The sequence below is a fragment of the Atractosteus spatula genome, chromosome 16 (assembly GCF_055471065.1).
Source record: "Atractosteus spatula isolate fAtrSpa1 chromosome 16, fAtrSpa1.hap1, whole genome shotgun sequence".
Classification (NCBI taxonomy): Eukaryota; Metazoa; Chordata; class Actinopteri; order Semionotiformes; family Lepisosteidae; genus Atractosteus; species Atractosteus spatula.
In genome coordinates this window covers 7,283,001-7,310,919 of record NC_142721.1, presented here as the reverse complement: position 1 = coordinate 7,310,919, position 27,919 = coordinate 7,283,001, and the positions used below count along the sequence as shown (strand labels likewise).

Here is a 27,919-nt window from a genome sequence, read left to right as displayed (position 1 = left end):
CTAGTTTATTATTTTCTGGGCAGGAGAAGACTTGGCACCCACAAATTCACACACGCTATACTGGATGTATAACATTGACCTTCACTATGATCTTCATGCGGTCGAGAAAAGCAGCCCAAAATGCATAATCAGATTATTTTGGTTTCCTTTATTTTGTTAAATCTTATTATGAAGCCTGATATATAGTACAGTAGCAGAGAAATTCTGATCTTTCTTTGAAGCCTCAACTTCCACACCAACCCCCATTACACTGCAGGCTTGGGCAATTATCGGTGTATTATTTTACCTTGTTCTTGCAGCCAATACTGTCAAAGTGCAAATAGTCATACTGTTTTAATGCAGTATAAACTATAGGCTTCAAGAGTGGTTCTGACTGAGTGCCTGCTGAAGCATTTCACTAATGGTGTAAAGTCTGACACTGTGCAGAAAATGGTAAAGAGCCTAGCTCTGTGCAAAGTACTCACTGTAGTTTTATTCTACTTATGTAAAATATTTTCATATAATAAAGTTATTAGTTATTCCATATAAACTATTCCTTCTTAAATGTTGTTCTTTAAAACATCTAAGGTTCCATTGATTCTCATCTTTGGTTTCAAATTTATTATTTATTAGAACTACCACTAAATCTTCCTCTCGTACTTAAAAGGGGGGTATTTTAAGCATGTCGTTTATGTAATTTTGAACATACCACAGTAGCCCTGCAATTGTTAAAATTACATCTGCTATTAAAACCAGGACAGCAGCTAACGGGAAACCTCTGAGCATTAAAGACTGAATATAAGGATTGTACTGAAATAAAATGTTAGCTTCAATAACAACAAATTAGTGAACAAAATCAAACTGAAACACATACCGCATCATGCATGTCAAGGAATGTGGTCAGAGCTCTGGGTTCCAACCCTGGGTGGGGACACTGCTATTATCCTAGAAAAAGGCATGTTACCCAAATTGCTCCAGCAAGGCTGACTGTATAAATGGATATCAAAAATTACATGTTAAAAAAAGTGTTAAACTGCTTTGAATAAAAGTCTAATATTGCTGTACAGGTTTTTGACATTACCATTATCAACGCTACATATTTGTAATGGCAGCATAATTATATAACAGAACTGCAAGCACAATCTGTGGCAGAAGCTGTCCCAAAATGCCCAGGATGAACTGAATAAGCCATGTATGGTCTTTAATGTCGCCAGTTTTCACCGCTTAAAGGATTTCTGCTTTTGTTAGAGTTTCACACTGATGCTCACTTTTACACATTACAGCTGTGATGGGCTCGCTCATTCTGCTATAATGCTGTAAGGAAATTTCCAGTGCCTCATAGGTTTATGAAGGTCAGATTTTACATAAGAAAGGTTTGTAAATGGGAGGAAGCCATTCAGTCCATCTTCCTCCTCTAGTAGTTCAGCCTTGAACGAGCTCAGAGTTCAGGCTTCAACCACCTGGCTGGAGGTGTTGCAGATAGTTTTTTTACTTTTTGTAGAAAAAAGTTTCCTATTCTCTGTTCTATATCCCAAAAATTGCCTTTTAGGTTCCAACTGCGACCCTATGTTCTTCTTTCACTGCAGAATGTGGGCTAAATCTATACCCTTTAAGATTTTATATATGTGGATCAAATCTCTCAATCTCCTTTGTTCTAGGCAGATGTTTAGCTCCTTTAACACGTCAATCTCCTGAGACAAGGAGTCTTTCTTGTTGCTCTAGACTAGAATATCCTTTTTGTGGTATGACGACTAGAAACCAAGCACTATTCTAAATTAGGACTTACTGTAGCATGGTAAAGTGAGAGCATAACTTCTGCTGCTTTCTGCTGTACGCCCAAGCATTCTGTTTGTTTTTCATTGCTTCCCTACATTGTCTTGATAAGGACATAGAATCCATATAACCACCCAGATTGCTTTCATGTGTTACTTCCTACAGCTCACATTCACCAATGCAGTACAGTTTGTACAGTATATGTTCTGACTTGATGCATAGATTACTTTGCACATCTCAGCATTAAATTTGTTTTAAATTTGCCAGTTTTTTTTTGGTCTGCCTTTTTGTTATTCCTTGCTGCTGTTTGTGTGAGATTCATTTTTGTATCACATGCAAATTTAAATAGCTTGTTAATTCTGCCAGAAACAAAATCACTGATATACAGTAGATCAAGATGTGCAACAGGCCCGTAACAGATGCTTGTAGTACCTACTGTTTCCATCCATTTTCTGATCTCTTCTGATCACAATCCAATTCAGCGTTGAGGCGAAGTTGGAGCCTAACCTGGTAAGTAACAGGTGCAAGTCGAGATAAACCCTAGATGGGACTCAAGTCCATCGCAGGGCACTTACTGCTTATAAGTACCCAATTAGAGGATAAGCCTCTAAACTACATGCAAGTTCCTGTTTATTAAGCAGTTGTTGTCTTATTTTCATTCATCGTCTTGGATTCCTAAAGTTTCTGGTTTATAAAATGAACCTTTTATGAAGGCCCTTGGCAAAAGCCATCTAGAAATCTATTATTATATCGTGTGCTCTAGAGTGATTAGCTGTCCTTGTGGCTCATTTGAATCATTTTAATAAATTACATTAACAAAGCCTTCCTTTAAATCCCATTTGGCAGTCTTCTTCTAATATAACTATAGCTGTTGTTTCCATAGGTTAACCAGTAAAAGAAGGAAGACTCATTGGTCATTACTTTCCTGGTTCCAGTCTGTGGATATTCTTGTCTTATCTTTTGTAAAACTTCAATCAGTTTTACTACAATAATCCAATACTGATGGATCTACTTTATAAAAAATGATATATTTATTTGAAAGATATCTGTGTCTTTGCCTGCATTAGATGGCCTATAAAATTCACTTGTTGTTTAACTTTTATATTTACTTGTTACCTGTAGTGTCTTGCTTAAGTTCTCTAGTTTGTATTTTATTTCTGATATAAACTTTGTGAAAGTATCTGGAAAGGTTCAGATGTGCTTTACAGAATGCAAGTTATTACTGTTCTTCACAGGAATCACTATTGTATTCTGTGCTTGCTTTAAAAATGATTGCCTTGATACTGAATGGTAAAACACAATAGCAGTGAGTAGGTAGATTATTTTGAAAAGAGTGCTATACTGTATGTTAAAGATGTTTGTTTTTGTTTTTTTGCCTGAAACAGGTTTGAATTTTATTTGCAAGAATCCTATACGACAGATAGTTCAGTCACAAAGAACATTTCTTCTTAAAATTTCTGCCGAATTCTGAAACTAAATTATTTATAGAGCATAGGTGGGTGTTACATCATTGAAAAATCTGTTTATAGGTTTAATTTTCCCCCTGGAGTCTAGGCTGTTGCTCAAAGATTACTTTTTGGATTGTTGAATGAGTAGATTCCAATTGACTCCCACACTGTAACACAGAGAGATAGGAATTCCAAGAATTTCAATTAAGTCTGATTCCCTAGTTAACTTCTAGAACCATAGCCTCCCTGAACAGCTCAGCAAATTTAACAATGGGAAAGTTTGTTAGATTTACACTTGCCTGGGTCACATTCCTGTTGAGTTTTAGTATTACTAGTTTTCATTGGCATTTCTTCAAAAAACATCCCACATTGAAATTTAAAGTATTCTTTAAAATCTAAAAAAAAAATACCAAGCCACTAAAGAATAACAGAAAACTTTATTTGTACCTGTACAAAACAAATATGTATATCTGTGCCTGTGTGTGTATATCTGTATGAAGAACAACTGCAACTCAAGACATGGTATATCAAGAAGTTAGCTTATTCTCTGTAATTCCTGTCTATTAAATACCATATCTCTGAGAAACTGGGACATGTGTTGAGCCATAAAAGCCCAACATCCCACTGCCACTGGGTATAGAGTATCTGAACTGTCTAGTCACACTGCAATAGGTCAATCAACATGATGGACCCTTTCCTCTTACATTCTTCATCAGAATTGTAACCAAGGTACTGTTAATTCCACTAGAATTAACCACAGAGAACTACACTGTTAAGGCATCTTGGAAATCCCAGACACTGATAAATGCTTTCATTTTCTCTATTGCTAATACAGGAACCTCATACATGGCCAGAGGGCCCATCAGCCTTGGAAGAGGCCCATACAGAAAGCACAGGACTTTTGTCTGGTAACATGCTGTATTCTGTGCTCTTCAGCCCCTACACTGTCTGTTGTCTCACCTTTCCCGTGTGTTCGGTGTCCTTTATGATTCCTGTCAGACCTCTTCCCTATATAGTTCCCAAGCTTCTACGGAAATGTTGGTATAATCTCGGTGTTAATATAAACTTCTTATGAACTATAAACTACTGTGAACTTCTCTAGTAATGGACACGTTTCTGGACTTAACAGGTTTGAATAATATATTTGTCTAGTCAATGTTTTGATGCTAGAAGTATGTCAGTTGTTAGAACGTAAAAAGTATGAATAAAACATGAAATATTTTAATAAAAAAGACATCTAGCTCCACAGTGCCTTTAAAATAAGCTCATAAATATAATTTCATTTCTCTTCTTGAAGCCAGTTGACTGCAGAACTCATATCTCAACAGATATATTTTATTAAGTGTGCTGGTCAAGAACGTTTTGATGCAAATTTCGGGAAATTCAAGATGTCATCTTTTAAGAAAGCAGTATACATAGTTTTGAACTTAGCAATTTGAAATCTGTGCCAGTGAGTAAAGATTTGTTTCTTTTCTTTTCATTACATTTCCTGGTCATCTGTAACAGACAGGCTTTCCATTAGTCTTGTATCTGTTCCCTATTTACAGTTTTGCTGATCACTCTGTAATTCAGACAATGGCACAAAGCGCTAATTTGGGGAAAGGAACTGTTGTTTCCCTTTTGTGGCTAATTACTCCCACGTTACTGTAAGAGAGAGTGACAGAGGACAAAAATAACTGTCTGTCTGGTAGAGCAGGTTATACTCTCTGGCCAAGAAGCTACCATTTGCTTGATAACAGATTGGTTATTTATTCACATATTTATTCTTCAATATTGATCAGTATTTCACCTCTTCAATATTTATAGGTAAATCAATATTTATTTATTAGACTAATAGCAAAGATAAGTAAAGATAGGTATGATACTAAAGATACTATATACAGGAATGTTCTGAAATTAGTTTTGGTAACATGTAAAGCTGCAAGGCTTTGGATGATGAACTAGTCAATACTGAAGGTGGATAGTTTATGCAATGCACACTGTAGAGAAAGCTGCAAGGGTAATCATAAATCAACTGGGGAACTGCCTGGACTGTCTACAGCAGGCTTGTTAATTGAGTCAAGAATTAGCGTTTGCTGTTTGAAACGGAAATGTTATCCCTCACCACTGTGTGAATCTTGCAAATAACTATGCAAATTGTGTCATCCAGACAGCACTTTGATCTGTGAAGGCATCAGCCCAGATGCACTAACTAACTTTGATTTTGTACGCTAAAACAAGCAGTATGGTGCCTGACGCCACACAATCTCACTGCACTCTTTCCTTTAAAGGAAGGAGAAATGTGGAATTGAAGCCACGTCCCTGTGAATAGAATATTTTGAATAAATTGAATAAATATTTGAATAAATTGGCCAAATGCACAACAGCAATACTTCTAGATCTGAAGTGAAGGCAAATGCAAAATTGTATAGGTTGCCATCAGACACTCAGGAATACAGTATGTACATATTGCTTTCAAAACCATCTCTTGTTGACCCTAGTGTCTGGACTGAAGCAATTCCAGCTTTTAGCAAGAGATGTTCAAGGTTTTAGAACACTACTCATACAGTATATGTATACAGTTTCTGGAGCGTAAACAGAATCAACAATGTTTTGTGTGTGTGCCTGGCACAGTGTTCATCTGTCTGTGTAGCACTAATTGGCAAACTAGAAGAAATTGTTAAGCAATCTATTTGAAAATTGTGTTCATACATTTGTTACTTCTCATCTTGACAACTGAAATGTCCAATAGGTAGAAATAACCAGGGCACTTATAAAAATGCCAAATTTTCAAATCACAGCAACCAGAAACCTGACCAGGTGTTGTTAAAGCAATAATATCACTCTTGTTTTGGAATCTTTACACAGGTTTCTAGTTAAGGAGTACCTTTATCTAATTTAATTTAAAATTGTTGACCTTTAAAAATTCAAACGGTTTTTCACCCCTGTATTTGTGTGATATTTTGCTTATTTCTCTGGAGGCAACCTTCAATCAGCTGTTTTTGGTCTTGTTTTCCCACTTCAAGATTGTAGAGTCTGGGTGACAGTGCCTTTGGGTCTAATATCCCTAAATCCTAAATCGCTCTTCCAAAAAGATGTTCCTTGGGCGACTACAATTCCTGTATTACAACTTGTTTAAACTTTTACTTGTGATATGTTTAAAATACGTTTGAAACCAATGACTGAGGGAAGAAAAATAATTTTAAAAACTTAAAAAATAGCAAATTCTAAAAAAAATGTCCATTCAGTGCTACTGTCCTCACCAGGAAAAGTAGATTGAAGGAATTTGAATGAAGATCTTTTTAGGTTACAATAAGGTTAATAAAAGATAAAGTTCATTAAGTCGTTAGGCTAAATGGAATGAAAATCTGACAATGCTGTTGTTCACAAAACCAGGAGACAATGTTTCACAAGGAAAATGACTGCTCTAGCAGATTATTGGCTGTACTTTTCCCTTGGATAGATGCAATCTTGGCAATGACACAAAATAAAAATGAGATGGAAAGGGACATTACTTTTCCTGACGCCTCCATCCACTGTAACTGAGGTACTGCAGTCCTGAGAGAATTCAAAGAGCCAAAAGTCTCTAATCTTAGACCTAAGGGCCACTGTATCAGGAGGCTTTCATACTCCTGGCGTTTCTGCTGTGGAGCCTTCTTCAGGTGTAGCTGACCCAGCTACCCACCTGATCTTTCTAATGCGCCTAGGTTGTGGTAGTTTTAAAATTATTAGGGATACATTTCAAGAATAATAATGATGTTAAACAACTCATTAATCAAAGCATGCTGGACCCATGTATGGTGGGTGTTAAAAGGCAGCACATAAACCTTTGCACATTTTATGATGCAAAATGTGGCACCCCTTCTAGGTTGTGTTTAGATCAGATATCATCTGATATTCCGAATTTACGTACTGAACTGTTCAGGGTCTGTGCAATACAGGGTCTTTTATATTACATTTAATATAAAAGTTGAAAAAAAGTTGTAATCTGCCAATGGTTATATGGACATATTTGTAACAATTTTAGGCTGTATGCTGTTATTTCATCATTGTTTTTTGGAGAAACTCTTCAGACATTAGCCAAAGTACACAAAAATGTTTTGTTTATTAAAAATAAAATACAATGTAGAATGTCTGTATTTCATAAATGTCAAGAGATAGAAAAAATGCAGGATATTTTTTTGTTTTAGCAAAGTATTGTGATCCTATAACTACTTTATTAACATTGTATAGTAACAGTGTTATAAGTATGGTAAGGTGTTGTCCTTTGATTAAAGTTAAAAGAAGTGAGAATTAAAATGTTCTGACTCCTGTGTTTAAATTACATTGAGCTTTTACTATGACAGAACACATAACTTCACTAATCTAGAGTTGATTTTGCAACATGTGTGTTAAAAGACATCATTATTGTGACAGCACTTCACTCTTAAATGACAGACTGCCAAAAGGACATAACAGCAGAGGCTAGCACTCAGATGAGAATGACATCGTATTCCAAAGCATGCGACTGTAAATTAATCTAAGGCTGATGTAATTCCGTCACATAGACATATCTCATGCAGGAAGAAAACAAACTGTAAATAATGACTCGGATTAATTCAAGATTGAGATACTTGTCAACTGCACATGAGTCATTTGATGATGACTTTATGCTTGCCTGCATCTATCTAAAGGAAAGTTGGTATTACAGTAGGTTTGACGTTTGCTCAATTTAATTTGATCTAACCCAATTCAATGACTAGAAAAAGATTTTTGATGCTTAATTCACAAAGACATTACTTCCTGTAAAACTGTTACATATTGAAGATACCGGCCATATGAAATACATTTACTCATCCATCATCAACAAGCTGTTTATACCAGTGGAAACCTATACCACAGAGCACATGATGGAACTGGGACAGTGAGACTGCTACAATGATGCCAGTCCATTGAACAGAACAATTCAGAATAGCGAACTGACCCCAGCCTTCATGTCTTTAGGAGATGGGAGGAAATTCGAGCATTCAAAGAAAACGAACTAGACACGCCGACATTGAACCCATCCTCCTGGGGTTAGAGGCTGAAGCACTAATCACCTCAGCACTGTACCGCCCTATTTGAAATTTAACGTATCAGAAAAATAAGTTTTAGGGATCTGCCTAATTTGTTTCTCATTAAAACATTTTTAAGGATAAAACTGGATGTATAAAACTGATTTTTTATGTTATTTCTGTTATATTAGCAGGTAAATATAAAGGCTAGCCTGCATTGTCAGAAAGTAAAGTGCCTCCGAAACAATTTGACCTAAGCATAGTCCAAAACACAGGTGTCATTCTGGATTACTGGACCCACAGCAATAACCACTGATAGACCGATTTTCACACCAAAACCAGCTTGAGCAATATTTCTGTGGTCAGCTGCAGAATCCTAAAAGGAAAAGTCATCTGAGTAGCATGTGACAAGAAAGTGAATTCTTGAAATACCACAACTTTTATCAAGAAAGGAAACACTTTGTTACAGTTTATTATGGACTGTAGGTTGCAAGCTACAAAAAATACTTCACAAGAGCTTTTTTTCAGAAGTTAAAAGTAAAAGGGGGTTTTAACTTTTGAAACAATGATTACCAGAAATGTACGTTTTCTTTTCATTGTGTAAAACTAAGTATTTCTAGATGCATTAAACCAAAAAAAAATGTTACTAAATTCATATGAATAATGAATCATATGTATATAATCAAATACTTTTTGCTTTTGACAAGTTGTCACAGCATGTTGAAGAATGTCAACTGTACTAAATTGATTTTAAAGTGTATATATATATGGAATAAATCTACAGTATTTTAATGCTTTTTTACTTATATATTTTAATTTTACTCCCATTAAAAGAGATCCAACACTTCCAGCCTCACTATAACCTCATGTTGCAATGTTTTAAAGGTGACCGACAACACAGAAGATTTTTAAACTAAGTGTTGTATCTGCTTGTTTTACAATATTAGCAGCACTGGGAATGAAACTGAGATTAACCAGACAAGCAAATACACAGATTTTCAGATGTGCCGGCGACTAAAGCAAATTACGTCAACTCCCGTTGCTCAATAATGCATTTCTGCAGTCTGTGGAAGAGCTGGTCACTGACACTATATTATTCTGTTGACTTAAAGCATACCCCTATCACTACAGATATGCTAAATTAAGACTGCAGTTTAATCTAGTATTACCACTAGTATGGAAGAGAGTACATAATACATAGGGTTTCTATAAGCCGATATATAAAAATGCCCTTTTGCTTCCTCTAAGCAAAAAGAACATGTAACACAGCATTACAAAACTCTTAAAAAGTTGCAAAATGGAACTTTTCAAATGAGGTCAGAGCTCCTTAAATGAGACTGATCAATTTGCAACTTGCAAGTAAAAATAATCAATGCAAAAATAGCTGGAATGTTTGTGATATACAAATGTAGGAGTGGTTTGCTTTCTTTTCTAACATCATTTTTACTTAATAAAATGACTCCCCTCTTACAGTGAAGTATGCAAACCTAAAGGCTTGAAGCTAAAAGAAAACTTGGCGTTTTCCCAAGAAAAGCTGACTTGGGCATAATGCAATCCCTAAGGCAGTTTATACTATTTGGAAATTGTGACATGCCTTGCAATTTATGAATTCAAGGGTCCTCACTGCAATTCATTTCTTTAGGTTACCTTCAACACAAAATATATGCAAAAGTACAGAGCCTAGAAGGGAATAAACTATTACAATTGTTATAAGAAACACTGGTCACAGCATTAAATAACATGTCCTGAAAGGAAGAAACAAAAACCAATAGTCTGGGATCTGGGATGCATACTGGTATAGATTGATTCTTTACAGTGGTATTAATGCTTTACTCACAGGATTACTCAGCAGGACAATTAACTGTGACAACACACTCAAACTTTATATATCTTTATTATATGGTGAAATGCTTAGTGTAAATCAGAGATAAACCATAATCATCGGTATATGACAGAGGGAGACTGCAGGTGTGGATCACTCCTCACAATGGAAGTGTGATTTCCCTGACAGAAACATTGAGCAGTACTGGAGGATTCAGTAACAAAGCTTGTTCCTCCACAGGATGAGGGTAAATAAGCAACAGAAAAAGATTCTCAAGGTTGACTAGCCACAATGGGAAAAGATGAATCTAGCCTATTAGCGGAGAAGTCTTGTTTTTTACGGGTTTGATTTTTTCTGAGAGAGGTTGATCTTGTCTCCCAGACTCAGGGCCATCCCCTATAATGAGGGAGAAAAAAGACAATTACAAATTAAACAGGAAAGGCAATAAGATGCTTGCCAAATAATATTCTAACAGACATTTCAAGGCATCAAGTATTCTTACAAGACTAATTAGCTGCTTTTGCATCCAACAAGCTACCTTCCTCAACTCACATTTCATCTGAACTGAACCCTTAGGAATATTTAACAATTAAACAAAACTGTGAAAGAGACATTTGACAAGCAGCCATTTTAGTTCCGCATATAAACTGAGGTAAAGAAGCTTATCAGGAGCATTTCAACAGGAAAAGGTGTTCAGCCACGTGCAGTCTGATCTCTATGATCCAGATGTGATGTGTTCGAGCCTTGGACATGTCACCAGCTGACTGTGGCAGGGGAATCCCCTATTGTCTGAGACTGACCGAGGGTGGGTTGGGAATAGCGAACAAGGGCTCTCACCAACACACAGACCCCTGTGGGCATGCAGTGCTGTTGGTTGTGGGAATGCCAATTGAACCTCTAGTACGACGTGTTAAAACACACAAAAGGTTGTAAAGTTGGAGATGTCTGCCTGCACTTCCTCATCCTCCCCTGTGTGCAGTCACGGGGTTTATAGCTACAAAAACACACGACTAGCTATTCGAAATTGGGTGGGTATAACACAAATAATTCTAAATTAAAAGAAAATTCTCATTATTTATGCATGTACGTTTCGAGAGCAAAAAGTACACAGATTTTCACTATTGGTTAAATGTTCAGGTGTCATCTTAACTAATTGAACACTCATGACTATGAAAGAGTCAAGAGACTAAAGTGACAAAGTGATTAAGCTATGTCACTATTGCATCTCATACATTTGCTCAGTATAAATTACAAACATCTACTGGTAGTAGTTCCATTCACGTCTTACAACGTTCTTTTAGCAGTCTTATGGCCAAAAATAGACCGTGCTTCATCTGTACATGTTTTGCTTGCCGTTACTATTTTGGAGGCACTGTAAAGCAATACCATTTAACAAACATCGAAAATCTGTTTTTAAGGTGAGCTTAATAAAACTGTGAAGGATCTAGTGGATCATTAAAAATGGTGAAAGATTTGTCTAGAATGCTGCAGGATCTCTTCTTTCCTTTTTGTTTCACAGCCTGCCCCACAGTGGACTACCCCAGAATAGCTCATTTGAATGTGTTAAGGAGAAGGCCAAGTAACAGGATGGTAAGTTACAGGTAGGCAGAGGACCCTACCTGGCTCTTTGCCCGGATGCGGATGTGGCCACTGACTGGAGCATCAGGCCCCATGTGTATCGGTTTCTCAATGCTGACGTTGGCGAGGGCGTCCTCTCCGAATATGGAGCGAGCGTACAAATTGGCAGCCATGAAGCCACAAAACCCAGACAGAGCCTGAAGAGTGAATGTCAAAAAGAATAGAAATCTGGGCCTGGGTACAAATTTGTTTCACACTACACAACATGTTATGAATTACAAAATTCAACATTAGTTAAGAACATTCCATTGCACAATATCAGAAAATTAGCCTTACTTTCTGCCTCAGTGTAAAAAACAAACGTTTTGTGTAAAAAGAACCTAAGAATTAATAACTAGAACATTGCAGAATACAATTAAGATGAAAAATTAGATTTGCACTATATCATTTTGCCACACAAAGTCAGTGTTACATTACCTTTTCTGGAGTCAGGCACTTCATATTTGTTGATTTCAGAATGTGCTGGAGATAATCATTCAGATCTGTGATGTTTGTATTAACTGTCACCTGAAGAAGTAGAATCACAAAAAAATAGATTCACAAAAACTGAAAAACAGTGAAGACTGCGTTTAATGATTTGTGACAATCTTTGAATGCTCTTTTACTTGCTAGGTACACCTGTGATGGTATCTATGATCCTTCCAAGGATTCATTAAGGATACGTGAAGTAGTGGATGTATCGGTACTAGAGGAGTGCTCTTACACATGAATTTACTGAACTCCGCCAAACATATAATGAAATGTGCAGTTCAATATGAGTCACTAATATTCTTGTAACCGGGTTAGGTAATGGCCTCACTGGTAAGTTGTGGTGCCGTTGTTCCTCAGATATTTCCTCAACAACAAACACATTTCTCAACCATGTCTGCCGTGTGTTAGTGAAAGTTGAAGGTTTGTATTTACTAATATTATGACAGTTCTCAAAAAGGGCTTGCATGGAAATACATATTTTAAATGTTATTCTTTTGATGCTTTCGGCAGCTCCAAGCTATTTGAATGCATGTTTTATACTACTTATTTACAATATTTCAAATAGTCTAAAAGTGAGACTGGAGCTACCACTGGTCAGCCACTGGCAACTCAGTATTTGCTTTCTATTTTTTTGTCTGTTACTTTGTCTGTTTTTACTTTTGAATACACCTTATAAATCTACCTCTCAAACTAAATTGAAATACAGAGTATGGCACAAATAAAATACTAGTACTGTAATAAATGGACTGTCTTAATACAGAAAGTTGTTTTTTTTCAAAACCATAGTCCTTAACAGCTTCCTTTTCTACTAAACAAATCTTTACACTATCATCTTAACATTTATCGCACACTTTTACTAAGTACAGATGCCAAGTTCCCACATTCATGTGAAAATATAAGTTTAGCATAATAGAAATATTTTCAAAAAATGTTAACTCTGAAGACTACAGTTATTATACTTTATCGCTTCACTACCTTAATTACTCCACAGCTTGACAAACTTCAATACCATGTGGTTACACATTAGAGCAGAACACTATTTAACATTACTTTGAAGTGAAAGTGTTTTTTCACAGGGTTACATTAGATTTCTACCTTGTTCTCCCATTCAAACTCTGCCCACATCTGGCGGAACTCTGCATCTGTGCAGGAGGCAGGCTGAATGTAGTCCATGATGTCTATATGAATATCACTCAGGACAACACAGTTTCGGTCACTGGCAGCTCCAGAAACATCATAGACTAAAAATCAAAATAAAAGGAGGGGAAGGAGATGCTGATGAAGTTCATACCTCTTACAAAACCATTAAAAACCTGAGCAAATCATGATCAAAGACAATGGCATAACAAAATAAAAAAAAAAAATCCTATTGGATACTCACAGCTGAAAAAAAAAGTCTTGACCACAAACAAAACTGCCTGCTCTAGAAGACTGTTAAGGTGCTTTGGAACCAGAAAGTAACGTTTGATATGTACTTACCAATGTTTCCGAAAATAATGCCGTTCTCGGTTGAAGCCACTTTGACATTGGCCTTTATGTTTGCAAAATCGTGAGGGGCCAGTGTGAGAGGTGAAGGTTTTTCCACAAGCTTTAAGTCACCTGTTGGGGTTAATAGATTAAAACAATCTTTATCATCACAAAGAAAAAGCATACCTTCTATTGCATTTATAAACCCACAAGAAAGACTCAGGTCACTGTTTGTGTTTCCAGTCAAGGCAGAGACAGAATAATGGAGCAATACAATGTATTTTATTAAAAGGGTAATGGAATAAACAAATGATTGTTAAGAAGATCAGTACAGACCATATTGCAAACAAGTTTTAAGGACTTTTTTTAATCTGCTGAAACACTATACATGACTTTACCTAGTGTGGCCAGTTCTAGAGTGCAGTTCTGCAGAGTGTCATTGGTCTGGTTGACTACAAGCACATCCAGTACAATGTCATACTGATTGACATGAACATAGGCTTCTGCATAGACTGGATCTGAGAAGCCTGTCAGCTGGGTGACCTGCAATACAAAGCATCAGCATAGAACACTCACTGTACTAAAAAAATCATACACACCTGCATTTCAGCATCAGAATAGAGGAACATTGGTAAATGAAATTGAAAAGCAAAACAATTGTTTCATATTCAAGCAGGTGATTTCAAACAGCATTTTTTCTTTAAAAAATGCAAGTCATGCTGCTCTCCATTGCCATGAATACTGATCAAATAAATAGCTTCGCACTATTGCTATGCAAAAGTACCACCTAGTGGCAGCAAGAGAAATACTACTTTACTGCCAATGACAAGAGAGGGAGGCAGCCACATCTCAGAAAGCACCACATCCACACAAAACTGAACAGCCCGAACCAGGGGATCCTGCACAGCAGTACCTTATTGAGTTTAGATGCCAGCGGGTCAGCTGCCTCTTTTCTCTGAGTGTTGCCCATGGCTGCCAGCAGGCTGAGCTGAAACTGGTCTTCCTTGGAGGTCATCTCATTTTTAGCTGTGAGCTGCATGAAGGAGATGGGGTCGTCTGCCTGCACCGTCACGTTTCGCTTCTCCGACTCCTTCTGCAAATTTGAGCAAAATCATAAAATTGACAGACTCTGCAAACCAAAGGCTCAGGGGGTGAAGTGATGCATAATCATTGGTCATAACAGGTTTAGATACAACACACACCACAAAACATAACAGATGCTACAGTAAATAAAGCTCATCAAATGTAATATGACCAGCAATATGATTAGGAATGTGCAACAATAAATTATGGGCTCTTCCCCACTACTTACTGTTATGAGGAGGTAGCAAATGAAACTCACAAGAGTGCTCTCTATTACTCACATTATTCTAGCCTTCATATGAACTCCCTTAAAATTCTGCAGAATCTTTGGTAATTTAGTGTTCTTTCAATGTTGTTAACATTCACAGGAAGCCATGAGTCTCTAACACGAGAACTGTTTTTAGTGTGGTTTCAACTCATTTTAGTTTTTGTATTCAACAAGGGCCATCGGTGACCCCTGCTCTTCCTTGGCAGTCGGTGGTTTCCGGAAATTCTCTCTTATCCAAATAAACACAAAATGACTTCAACAATCCGATGAGAAATCAGTAAAAATGCAAAGACACTGTACAGTTGAGAACACCACTATAAGGTACTGTGTAATAAACGATCAATACAGTTCCACGCACCTTACAATTACTAGCGATCTTTTCGATTCTTTAATATAGTAAAATGATTCCTTTTCAAACCGGACAGTCTGTCAAAACTGACGACAGCTGATGGCAAGATGGTGGAGCAGGCAAAGTGCTGTTCTGCTTCAGGTAAAAAAACTGAAGGTCTCACCTTCTGGGAGAGCTTCTCCTCCTCGAGCTTGGCAGACAGCATGTGCGAAAGGGATTTCCTGCACTCTTTGTTGAAGATGTCGTTCATGAGAGGGGAGCACTCGGACAAGACTTTGAGGCACAGGGAGATGCGGTCCACATCGTCATCAGTGATGGGCTTTTTGGGCAGAGAGGATCTGCCTAGGTGCAGCACCGTTGCCATAATCAGCATGGCCTCTGCAACAAAGGACTGAAAGAGGAACAGCTAGGAGTTAGAAATTAGACTAGAAAGAACCGGAAACAAAAACATCCAACAGAAAAAGAGCAGGCAGGGCATGTTAATCCGTACAACTTAAGGCTGATGTGGACAACTGTACAAAAATTCAATTATTTTATCTCTCAAGGCCCAAATGCTATTTCCCTATTTGTAGTTTGTTAAAAGTGCATATTTTTCATAGCTTTTCTGTATGAATGTTGATTAGTAATACCAAGTACAGTTTTTACAAAAAGTCTTATTTAAAAAATAATAACAAAATTATAAATAAAAAATAATAAATTAATAATAAATATATATATATATTATAAGAAATAATATATTATTATATTAAAATATAATAAAAAATTATTGTGCCATCAGCATAACAGGATTTCAAAGAGTCCACGTCACGCCCGTCTCTGCAGGTCTAACTCACGTTTTGCTTCCGTTTATCGGGCACAATCGCGACGTAGCGCAGCGCCAGCTTGGTAAGGGTGGTTGCCAGTGAAGCCGCCACAAAGAAATCCCCATCCATTAAAAATCCCCGCAGCGGCGGCCTGCGGAAGAAAAAGAAAGAAACGCCTTCATTTGGATTATTCTGAAAATATACGTATTGCCGTTAAAAAGACGTGTAAATACTTCTGAAAAAAAGATTCTGTAAAGATTCATCACAATACGTTCCACGACACCAGAGGTGTTTCCTTGAACATCTACTTCGCAGGCTAAGATACCAGTATTGCAGAGACGCATCACAGGGATGGATGTGCTTGCTGCTACAGCGCTTTCCAGTACCTGTCCTCTTCCTTTTTGGATGGCCGGGAACTGCTGAGGGCACTCTGTGTGGCATAGGTGCCCATCTCCGTGACCAGTTTCTGAGCGGGGGCTGCAGTCACCTCTTCTTCCGCTTTCACTTCGCCAGTTTCTTTCTTTATCTCGTTTTCCACGATTGGGATCTAGATGGAGGGAACAGACCACGAACTGAAATCTTTGAATGCAGTTGTTACGCCCCATGACAAGTACATAAATACCTCTATCAGTATAACACTGCCTCTGGGTTTTTTTTTCTCCTCAAAGCAGGAAAAGTAAACAGCGCAAGAAATACACTTGAGTATTTTCCTTTTGCAACAGTGGAGAAATAGGAGGTAAACAATTTGGGACATTCCAAAATAAATACAAATTTTAAAATAGGAGTCTCATCAGCAACAACTTGGTCTCATGGAAAATTAGTTCAGTGATATATCATGACAATATCATGTGACCTGTCCTAGAAGAATAAACTATATGTTATTGAAACACTGGAAAAGCCTGTATTTCAGTGTTCTCAAAACCAGGTCTTACACAAATTAAGCCTATATAGTGTATAGCCTATATCTACACCTGCAGAGACAGACGTACACATCTATATTTACACCCACTCAACCACAGGTTCCTGTGCGGTTTTCTTGCTCAATGGCAAACCCTGCATGTGTTTTTGGAACAACAATAAAAGCATGCAATTATATAAAAGAATCTAAGTATGGAGTATGTACTGAATTGAAATGTAAAAAAAACTTATCAAAGATATCAAAAAGTAAACGGCATACTTATTTGCTTCAATATGTTTTTATCTAGGTTTAAAATATCCTCCAAATCGAACTGTTAGAGAGCAAATTGTCCTTCCACCTTTAATTATAACGTACTGTAATTATATTGAAATATACTATGCATCTTTGTTTTCCTCCAACATTAGGTGCACACCGCATTATGTGTCCTTCACCAATTAAATCTACCCTCTTCTTGAATTAAGCAAAAATACAACAATTAAGAAAAAAAAATATTGAAAAAAGAGCAGTCATTTAAAACCCAACAGCAGTGTAAAGAAACTGGAAACTACCTCTCCCAGAGACCTCCTAACTTCTGTCATCACACTCTGAATGTCTTCCTTGGTGCTGCAGTACTCTCCCAGAATCCAAAGAGCACCTCTGTATATCCTGATAGCAAAATAAACAGCCATTAAAAAACACCCAATATATTAACCCAATCATTCAATCAATCTGTGCTCCCTGTTGCCTTTAAGCTTTCCATGTGGCCTTGTAGCGACACCACACTAAAGGTCAATTTCAATCAAATTTCAATCAGGCAACACTGTAAACCAAAGTCTAGTCAAATAATCACTTCATGCAGCGCTAATGCTACAATCTAATACTTAAATTGAAGATTACTACATGATTGCTGGTAGTTCCCTGCTGGTACTGGTTTAATACAATTGAGAACAACACATGAATAGCGGTCTATATGCGCTGTGTATAGGGACAATGGGTTATCAGCCACTTACTTCACGGTCTTGATGGCATGGAAAACCTCCAGCATCTTCTCAATGATGAGAAGCCTCAGGTTGTCGAACCGCTGGATGGCTTCACGCACAAACTCCAGGACATCAGCTGCAGCTGCCTCATTGTTGTCACTAAGGAACTCCATCAGCTGACAGACACAAAAAGAAATCACCAGAAAATGACTACATCTACGAGTCGTCTTATTGTAGCATCGAGACACGTTTAATTTACTTTCATTATTGAAGTTTTAATACTGATGGCCTACACTAAACACAAAGCTGTTTGAGAGCTCTCCATTTTAAGTGTTATATACCAGTGGATCTATCATCGCCAGACCAATTCCATTCAAAGTTAAATTCTTTTCAATTGCAAACAATAGCCAGATGCTTCGCCTTGCTCTGACTTCATTCAAAGCTTTAAAATCTTTTTTAAAATCAATTACAACATAACATTAAAGGAGTAACATTGCATCAAAGGAAAATGGAAATTTGCTGATTATTTTGGTCATGTCAATATTAAAATAGCTATACAGCTATATTCAGTCAAATTATTTTTTCAATGTACCATAAAGCTGTACAGTTGGTTACACCACTAAGTCAGTGACAGACCTATGTCAGTAAAGGACTATTCAATTGCTATTCAGAAACACAAGCCACAACAGTACAAAGTAACCTGTCATGACTAACAAGAAAGATATTTGCAGACAATCCTTAAAAAAAGTCTTTGTAGTCCCCAAACACAGAAAAAGGAAATTTTACTCACAACAGGAATAACATTTGCAGCCATATCTGGGAACCGGACACTGCAGGAGTGCAGAGTTCGTACAAGTAGCTGCCTGTACTTGTCCGTGTCTTCATGTTCTGTCACATTGTTGGTTTTGATCACCTCCTTCTTCAGAACAATCACAAGCTACAAACCCAAAATAAAACTCAAATTATATCAGAACATAGCTATGCATTGTGGGACGCTACAGAGTGATAAAGGGAAATTAAAGATACAGACCTCTTCCACATTACGTGAGGAAACAAGATCGAGAGCAAGCTGCAAAGTTTTCTTGCGCACTTCTAAATCCGGTGTGGTCAGCACACGGAGAATGTCCATCACGAGATCCTATAACACATCACACAAAATTCAAAACAAAAGAAAACCTGGCTCTGCTGACAGTGTAGTAACAAAACAATCTCATTTTCAATCAAATGTATTTTTGACCTGATTGGGCACTTGAGTTATAACAAATGTAAAAGAAACGGACTTATACCCCACCTATGGGATTTTCTGTACTAGACATTATTTTCCCAGTATAATTTACAAGTACACAGACCCATTATACTATGCTCTTTTCTAAGCATAACCTTTAACGAATGTTATTCCAGGATCCAGATTTCATACAGCTGTCAGTTATGTATATTACAAATGTAAAAAAAATGGTAGGAATAGCACGATTTTGAAGACCTACGTAAAAAAAGTCAGCAGCAACTGTTAGTTTTAAATTATATGGTCAGCTCTTACGCACATTTGCATCCTTAATTATGAGGTATGTAGTTATATTTTTACCTGAAGCACTCTCTCGTGAGTGGGGTGTTCTTTCAGCTCAATGAGACGATCTAGGACAATCAGCTTCACATTGTTGTCACTCTCCTTAATGATCAGATCAATGTAGCATTGTGCTGCAGCCTGGAGAAAATTGCAGGGCAAAACTAAATTCCATCTCTACAGCACACTGTTCTAACCACGGTCAATAAGCAGTATTTCATATTGTTTATTTAAAAGCAACATTTTCCAGGTGCTTTATAATAAATGGAAAGCACATTATACAAAATAGCCGTATCCTATATAGCCCTGTCACCTGTACATTATAGACACAATGTCAGAACACACAGAAAACCACAAACATTTTAGCAAAGGTCTCAGAAAAAGACATCATAATAGCTAGATACTGACAGTCATGCTACAAAAGAAAAAGGACTTAAAAATCAACTCAAAATCTGACAAGAAGCTGTGCAAGGACTCTAAACTAAGAGTCATGTGATTGCTTGCTTAAGACCTAGTGAGGATTCTAGCAAATTAATTCTGAACCTATTTTAGCTTCTTAAGTGTAATCTTAAGATTCCCGCAAGCAGATCATTATAAAAATCAATCCTTGGAAATCCTTGAAAAATAATAATTTATCAGTTTTGCTGCTACAGACACAAATAACATTATATTTCTTGAATGGAAAAAAAATCAACCCAGAATCAAAGATCACTCCCAAATTATTCATTTGGGGATTTATTGCCACTGGATATGAAGTTAAAAATTAAACAAGAATGTTCTTCAACAATATCCATTACAGATACCACAAACAATTCAGGAATTTCTCATGACTTCAAATGCCATTGTTTACCTAGCAAACAAACCTTTCCTTAAAAATGTATATCTGCTTAAGACACACTACCTTTATGGCAGTTGGAGCACTAGACAGCGTCACTAGAGTTCCTGCTGCTTCGTATTTTACTGCTGGACTGGAAGACTGCAGGAGGTTATAAATACAGCGGATGAATCGCGCTCGTTCTGAAGGGTTTGCATGGCACACCTGTATGGACAAAACACAATACAAAGAGTTCCGTTAAATACAAATCTGTGGCAAGAAACGTGTAGTGCCAGGTTTGTAGTTCTTAATTATGACACAGTAATGAATTCAATTCCACTAACTGCACACAGAAAGAAGGCTAACCAAAATAAATCATTTTCAATTATGAAACAGTAAATAGATGAGCATACAAACAAAATTCTGATTTTAGTGAATTAAGTAAAAGCAACTGCATTTTTATAAAGAATCACTGTTGTCTGATCAGTTCTCATGCTCTTACCTTGTAAATGAGCTCCACGATAACCAGCTGAAGAATGTCTCCAAAAGTATGAACCTGGTCAATGCAGGTACTTAGATAATCCAAAGCCCTGTCCTGTAGGTGAAATATTAGAGAAAAAAAGTCAAAGAAAATCAACAGATCTTTCTTAGTAAAGAAATCTAGAAATGAACATTATAAAAATCAGAGTACTTCTTCACTATTCTGCATTATTCACGGTCTTTTCACATTCATATCAAAATTTTAAAAATGAAGAGGTTAGCGGAGGAACAGAATATTAAAAACTGTAGTTTTACACGACTTACATAATAAAACATGGAACTGTACCTGGTCAGCATGAATCAGCATCATGAAAGCATTTCTCTTGCAGCTAGCATCCTTCTCATTTACCAGAAAATCATGGATCAGCTCAGGCGCATCAGGAATTAAATTCTCAAAATTCCTATAGGAATAGAAAGTTAACATCAATGGCACCCTTTTCATTAAAAGTTATTCAGAAGTTCCATTTCATTAAGGAACAAAGACCCAGCTACCTGTTATCTTTTACAACATCAGCTTCTAAAAATCTGTCCTTATACACTGTGTATTGTGCATAAAGAGGTGGAGTCCCTTCATTGCTCCCAAACTCACCTATAAATGGTGTAAATGGCCAAGACAGCATTTCGCCGCACATAGCTGTGTCGGTGCTCCAGGCAGGCGCGGATCGCTGGCATCAAGGGCTCAAGCAGCTCAGACTCTTTCAGCTTGCACAGGAACCGCAAGGTGGAACCCCGAATGAATTCATTAGGATGCTGTAGGTCCTGTAAATGCAACAGAAACGAATAACCACAAACTATCCTCACCCCAGCATACACAAGGGCAGATCACTGACTCCAAAGCCGAAGGCAATTTAGGCCAGGTCGCAATGCTGGAGTGGGTGACTGAGTTAAACCTGCATTCGTGCTTAAGCAACAACAGATTTCTGGTGATTATTAAACAGTACAGTTTAGGTCAACAATTGCCTCCTATTTTGCTTCATGATCAGGTGTTTTTCCCCCATCAAAGAGGCAAGAAGAACACTGTAAGAACAGTTTTCTGTGGCAAATATGGAGTCACGAGAAACAGGTGGCTGGATCAGATTTCATTGCTTCTGCATGGTCTGGTGATAATTTCTTAAGTGCAAAGCTGTAAAAGAAGAAGCGTTCAAACAAGCTTTGAGCTCAACAGCCATGACAGCTTTTAAATCCTTATTCTATTATTTTACCCACTCTTCATCATAATGTCTTTTGCTTGGAAGTGAAAAGAAAAGTACAATTCAAATATAAGAGGTGCATTGAAAATTCTTATTGGTGATTTTAGAAGTGGGTCTCGATCAAAACTAACACTGTTCCCCATTTTCCAATTCCTACAACTAAGAGTATTAATATTAGGGAAACGCTCTTGGCTGTCTTGGCTGTTCAAGTATTTCTGACTTTTTTTATGAGAAAGACAAGTGGTAAGTGCTCAATCACCAACACTTGAAAAGTGGAGAGAAAAAGCCACAGCTGTGCAACTTGAAGAAGCACTCTTGTTGTTTATAGAAGCGAGACCTTAACACGGCCAGCAATATGATTATAAATATGAAACATATGAAAATTGCAGATGTTAAAATCTTGCAGTAAACCCACAAAACCCAGTGAAGTACATCTAATGTATATTTGACGTCTTATTCTTAGAGTCAAAGCAAGCACATGACCTGGCGAAAACTAAACAACACAGTACAGAACACAGAACAGAAAAATGGCACGTGAGGGCAGGAAACAAGCGCTGACTTAACAGAACTAAAAGAAAGATATCAAAATGTTCTGAGTTTTTAAGACTTGGTGCAATGGAAATCTATTCTCCTCTGCCCATCGTTGTAGGGAAGATCAGGACACGAGACATGAACAAAGATTTTCACAACATACACGATCAGTCTTCCAAAGCAAACGCTTTCAGACAACACTGTCAAAATGCACAAATTCAGAACCTGACACACTAGTGAGCCGGACAAGCACCTTTCTGTAGGCATCACAGACCAAGATCATCTCTTGCAACAGCTTGCCATCTGGAGTGGTCTTTGGAACAATCTCCCAGAAGACAAGGAGCAGCTTTTTAATGGTGTGATCTTGAAGAGGCAGCACAAAGCGAATGATGGTCATCAGCAGGCCAGGCAGCTTCTCCCCATTGAGAATCATGATGATCACCTTCTTCAAGGCCTCCGTTTTGGCCTTGACATCCCCCTTTTCTAAAAGTGAATAGCACCACAAGACTGAAAATGAACACATGTGCATAATCGCATTCACACAATCCTATCCCCTTTAGAAAACAGGAAAACTACCCCCAAAAATGTTTTAATTGTAAGGGATGCAAAACATCAAAGAAAGAAACGGTTTTATTTTTTTCAACCCTATTCAACAAACCTGAAGGGTGTAAATCTACAGCAAGTTCTTCCTTCTAGCTTCCCTTGCAGTTATTTGCATTTAACACTCACCGAGGTCTGTTTTCAAACTTAGTTCTGATGGAGGTTCCGAGTCCATCGGAACGTTTATGAGAGTGTAACACACATTCTCCGCGGCGGTCATGATGCCGGCTGTCTAATTTGCTGAACGAAAAACACCAGGAGAAACTTGGCGTTGATCAGACCCTGTAACAAAGAACAAGAACATACATTTTTTTTTGACAAAAATGATTGCAAGTGACTGCTGTGCAAAACGCGAGTACTTTTGCCACACTATACATTATTTATCGACGTGCAATGACATTAAAATCAACAAAGCAGCTGTCACAAATGACCAAATCATTTAGAATCGGGCTGTCTAATCCTGGTCCTAGAGGATTTCACTTAAATGTAGCTCTTAATGTCCTGTCAGGTCATCATTGGGCTAACTGGACCAATTTATTAAGTTATCTCAGATCTTCAGGTGCTGCTGCTTTAAAGAGACCTAGAAAACCTGCAGACACCCTGACCTCTTCCCTGTACAGCACCAAGAATATCCTGCTCCACGCTGGCACGTCAAATCCGTGCTGATCATAGAGACATAATTACACTTACTGCTCACAGGACGTTCGCATTTAAATACACATACTTAAGTGGCCTCCGTACATTAGAACACCTATTAACACCACTTCTATTATTTTATTTTACGTTTTGCAACCTGATGACAAAAACATAATTCAAGTAAAACTTACAGCATAACGTTCGTATATTAATAAGAAACTTGCTGGGAAGAGTTTGTCAGCCAGGAACCAACAGTAACTTATCACGAAGCACTATTTTATCATCTTTTAGGTTCTACTCCGTAATGAGAATAAATAAAATTAACACCACCATATAAAAAGCAGGTGAAAAAAAACATTTAAGAGCAAATACTACGTAATAAGGCAAAAATGCAGCTATATCCTTTTAAGATATTACAATAAACGTCAACTTTTTGTATTAGGGCCATAACTTGTCTACCAAAGTCTGACGTTACACAACGATATTTTAATGATTGTTCCCTTGGTGTAAACTACAATACAATAAAACACTGAGTTAAAAGCATGTGGAAGGCCACTAATTTATTGACCATATCAGTTGACTATTCTGTGCAGGTGTGATCACATAATTTTATAGTAAACTGCACCGAGCTCGTTCTGCTGCACAATCAAGAGGTTTGGCCTAAAAGATAGGCCTCAGGAAGTGACCGGCTCAACTACACAAAATCCCACAAGCTACTTCAGAAATTGGTATTGCGGAGGCAAAACCACCACTGTAGCAATTTTGTGCATAACGTTCAAATCAAAAGCCATAACCGATTTATCATGGGTCATTCAACTTCGGCTTGATAAATGTCTTCCTTGTTAATGCTCTCTGTAGTGGTGCCTTGCTGGAACTTCAGCTAAAATAACCTGTGAGATGTGGAGCTTCAATTTACAAAAAGGAAGAACCTTTTGAAAATTACAATGCAATTGTAAATATTTCTTATAGAAGAAACTTCCGTAAAATGATACAAAACCGCATAAATCTACACAATTAAAATGAAAGTTTCTTTACCTTTTTATTCACTGTGTTAACCTCTCCCCAGCTGCCCTACGCTGCAACATCCAAGTGACGTGGAACTAGGAGGTCTGAGCCACATCAATACTACAGGAAGCTAAGAGGGACAAACTTGCTTAAACTAAGGCGAGAGGGAACAGAAACTCGTTTCTGCCTGCATACGTACAGATGTGAACTTCCGACGTCACCAACATTTAGAGTATAGGTAGAGATAGAGTACAGGTAAATCAGTTTTTCAATTTTATTTTATTGATTCGATCATATCTATAAATAAGAAATGCTTAAATAGATTGGTAGTTAAATCCTACTAATCTATTTAAGCATTTCTTGTTTATAGATATGACCGAATCAATAAAATAAATTGAAAAAACGATTTGATCGATTTTAATTCAGATTATAATTTTTACGATGAAGTTTAAATGTTCTTTGCAAATCGCCTATTAAAATATGTTCAAAAACAGAAAAAATAAACACCAGTGCAACACTATATATGTTCCTTAATAAAAATAACTTTGTTTCAATCATGATAATTTTTTCTAATTTTAAAATATTTTTGTAAATATCACTCGTTGCTTCATTATCACAAATACCTCCCCCTATTAGAACTCAAAAGTGCATTTCATTCTGTTTTAGGGATTTATGTCATGATCAGAACTGTCTGTCAAATGGGTTTAAATGGGAGGATTCAATGTCCACAATTGTCCACCAAGCCTCTGGCCAGTGACATAATAACATATAACATTACTTTATTAACCCTTTACAATTTCTTGCATTAGGAATTATCTTTTTGCATACCCCAGCTTGCTCTCCATGAGACACACAGACAGGGAGAGAGCCTGGGGTCAGAGTGCAGGGTCTGCCATTGTACAGCACCCCTGGAGCAGTTGGGGTTAAGGGCCTTGCTCAGGAGCCCAACAGAGTAGGATTCCTCTGCCAGCTGCGGGATTTGAACCAGCAACCTTCCAGCCACAGGCGCAGATCCTTAGCCACAGAGCCACTGCTCCACCCCAAGGTTAACCAAGAACCTCCACATAACCCAGGTCATTCTACAGAGTGCATAAGTGCAGGTATTTATCATTGTGGTCATGTCTACATTTTCCTGATACCCCACAACCATCTTTCTTCCTTTGTCAGTAATGTCCCCCGAGGGTGTGACCAGATCATAGATTGTCTGTACTTTATTAGCATAAAACAGACTTTTTTCTACATCAACAGCATTAGTATTGGTATCATTATTTTTATCTTGCTTTTCTGAGAAGAGCAAAAGAAACGTTACAAAAGAGGAAAAGGATGCTATTTGGTTTGTCTAGATTGTGGTTGCTAAACTTAGCAACCTGAGCTAAGAGGATTTCATCCAGCCATTTCTTGAAAGAAGTTTAGTTCAGCTCCAACAACAGCTAGTCCAAATCCCAATAACCCTAATGTGAAAAAAAACCCAACATAACACATTCTCAATCTCATGTTTGTGTTTCATGTTCATATTTGTTTACTGATTCTGAAAAAGTCTATTGGGTTGATTTTACGATTTGATATTTTTTAATATTTGAATAAATTCCCATTATACTCTTCAATACAAGACTATGAAGATTCAGTTTTAGTTTCTTTCTTCTCTGGACTGATGCTATTCTAACATAATAATGTTTTTATTTTAACATAGTGATAAAGGTTGTGTACAGTATTCTCATAACAGTCTTCTAGTTGAAGGAGCCTATTGATCACAATTTTACATTTATTTATACTGAGCATCAAAACGTATCACTCCAAATTTTGAGCATGTATTTTTAAAAAATAGAATGTGTTTCCATTGATTAAAGCCTGGTGAAATTCAAGTTAATAACAATTATGCCCCATATACAGTATCGAGGGTAAGACTCCATTAAACTAGCCGTTATAACTACTGTTTATTTGAATGTTCAGTATATACAGTATATACTAACATTCTGTTTACTAACTATACCATTGATATAAATTAGGAAGAGTAGTGGTCCTAATACAGATCTCTGTGGTATTCCATTAAGTACATCACCAGAACATTCACCCTTCCTCTGTACTCTTCATTTCTATAAATGAACCAGTTCTATATCATATCATATGCTTTGTGTTGTACCCTGTGTTGCTAATGCTTGTTCATATGTATTCTTAAATCAATCAGCACAGAAGCAATGGACATTCTGCTATCCTTGTTATCCCTTAACAGAACAAGATCTCAGGCGCTACCGCTGGCTTACATTTAGCTGATTTTTATGTGAGCCAAGGAATATTATTTCTGTTGTACAGTAAATATTTACTGAAGCCCAACAGGGACTATGATTTCACAATAAACATGCCAATGAAGATATATCTTTTAATGATCTGCAATTCATCTGCATCAGTTTCCTTTACTTTCCACGCATCATGCTCAAATGTGAATGAAAAAGAATAGTGTGCATGATCAGTAAGGAGTGAGGGACAGAGACAATGGTAGGAGTAACAAAACAGAACTCGTCTCATTGGAATGATTAGAGAACATTTCTACAATATTCTATATACCTAAAAAAGTGCTGACTTCACCAGAAGTTGCTGTGACGTGGGGTAATGACTAATGGGGAGAACACCTTACTGCTTCTTCTGTGACATGACCTCTGCCAGCGGTGTCAGCCCTTTTTGTGAAACTAGAAAATAAACTATCTGCAGCTTTGAGGTCACCCCTGGGATATACTATTACACCTCTTCCTACAGCCGTGTCCTTCATACTGCTGGAACCTTGACTCAGTATCACTTAAAATCAATATCAAAGGTCTGCTTCTCCTGACACAGGATATTGTTGCACAGCATTTGATGACCCCGTCTGAAAAAATTATAGCAGAAAATACACCTTGTATTTCATAATCCGGTCACATTTTCAATATTTCAGTATTTTTTACTTCCAATGGGTACCATTTTATCACCAAGAAATCAAAAATATGCTAATTTTTGTCCTAATACAACAAACTTTATAACAATCAGACAGAATTTGAAAGGGCGTTAAAATACCTGCAG

At 37.2% G+C, this 27,919-nt stretch overlaps 1 protein-coding gene across 1 annotated transcript; it reads right to left on the bottom strand.

The window, feature by feature from the left end:
- Positions 1–10,087: 10,087 nt before the first annotated feature.
- copb1 (coat protein complex I subunit beta 1) lies at positions 10,088–24,992 on the bottom strand. The gene is made up of 22 exons (XM_088934498.1): positions 24,899–24,992; positions 23,357–23,509; positions 22,881–23,110; positions 21,496–21,665; positions 21,193–21,307; positions 20,869–20,961; positions 20,454–20,591; positions 19,574–19,693; positions 19,022–19,129; positions 18,782–18,928; positions 18,022–18,167; positions 17,581–17,677; positions 16,500–16,660; positions 16,144–16,264; positions 15,474–15,701; positions 14,524–14,703; positions 14,009–14,153; positions 13,623–13,742; positions 13,239–13,384; positions 12,090–12,179; positions 11,654–11,809; positions 10,088–10,430 (listed from the first exon to the last, which is right to left on the bottom strand). The coding sequence occupies exons 2-22, from the start codon at positions 23,445–23,447 to the stop codon at positions 10,371–10,373; spliced, it is 2,862 nt and encodes a 953-aa protein (XP_088790624.1). The 5' UTR covers positions 23,448–23,509; positions 24,899–24,992; the 3' UTR covers positions 10,088–10,370.
- Between the last annotated feature and the right edge of the window lie 2,927 nt (positions 24,993–27,919).

Coding starts and splice junctions, on each gene's coding strand:
- copb1 (XM_088934498.1), bottom strand. CDS start 23,447: ATGACCGCCGCGGAGAATGTGTGTTACACTCTCATAAACGTTCCGATG. Junction 21,308..21,495: donor GCCATTTACACCATTTATAG/GTGAGTTTGGGA, acceptor CTATTCCTATAG/GAATTTTGAGAATTTAATTC. Junction 20,962..21,192: donor TGCTGATTCATGCTGACCAG/GTACAGTTCCAT, acceptor TTTCACCTACAG/GACAGGGCTTTGGATTATCT.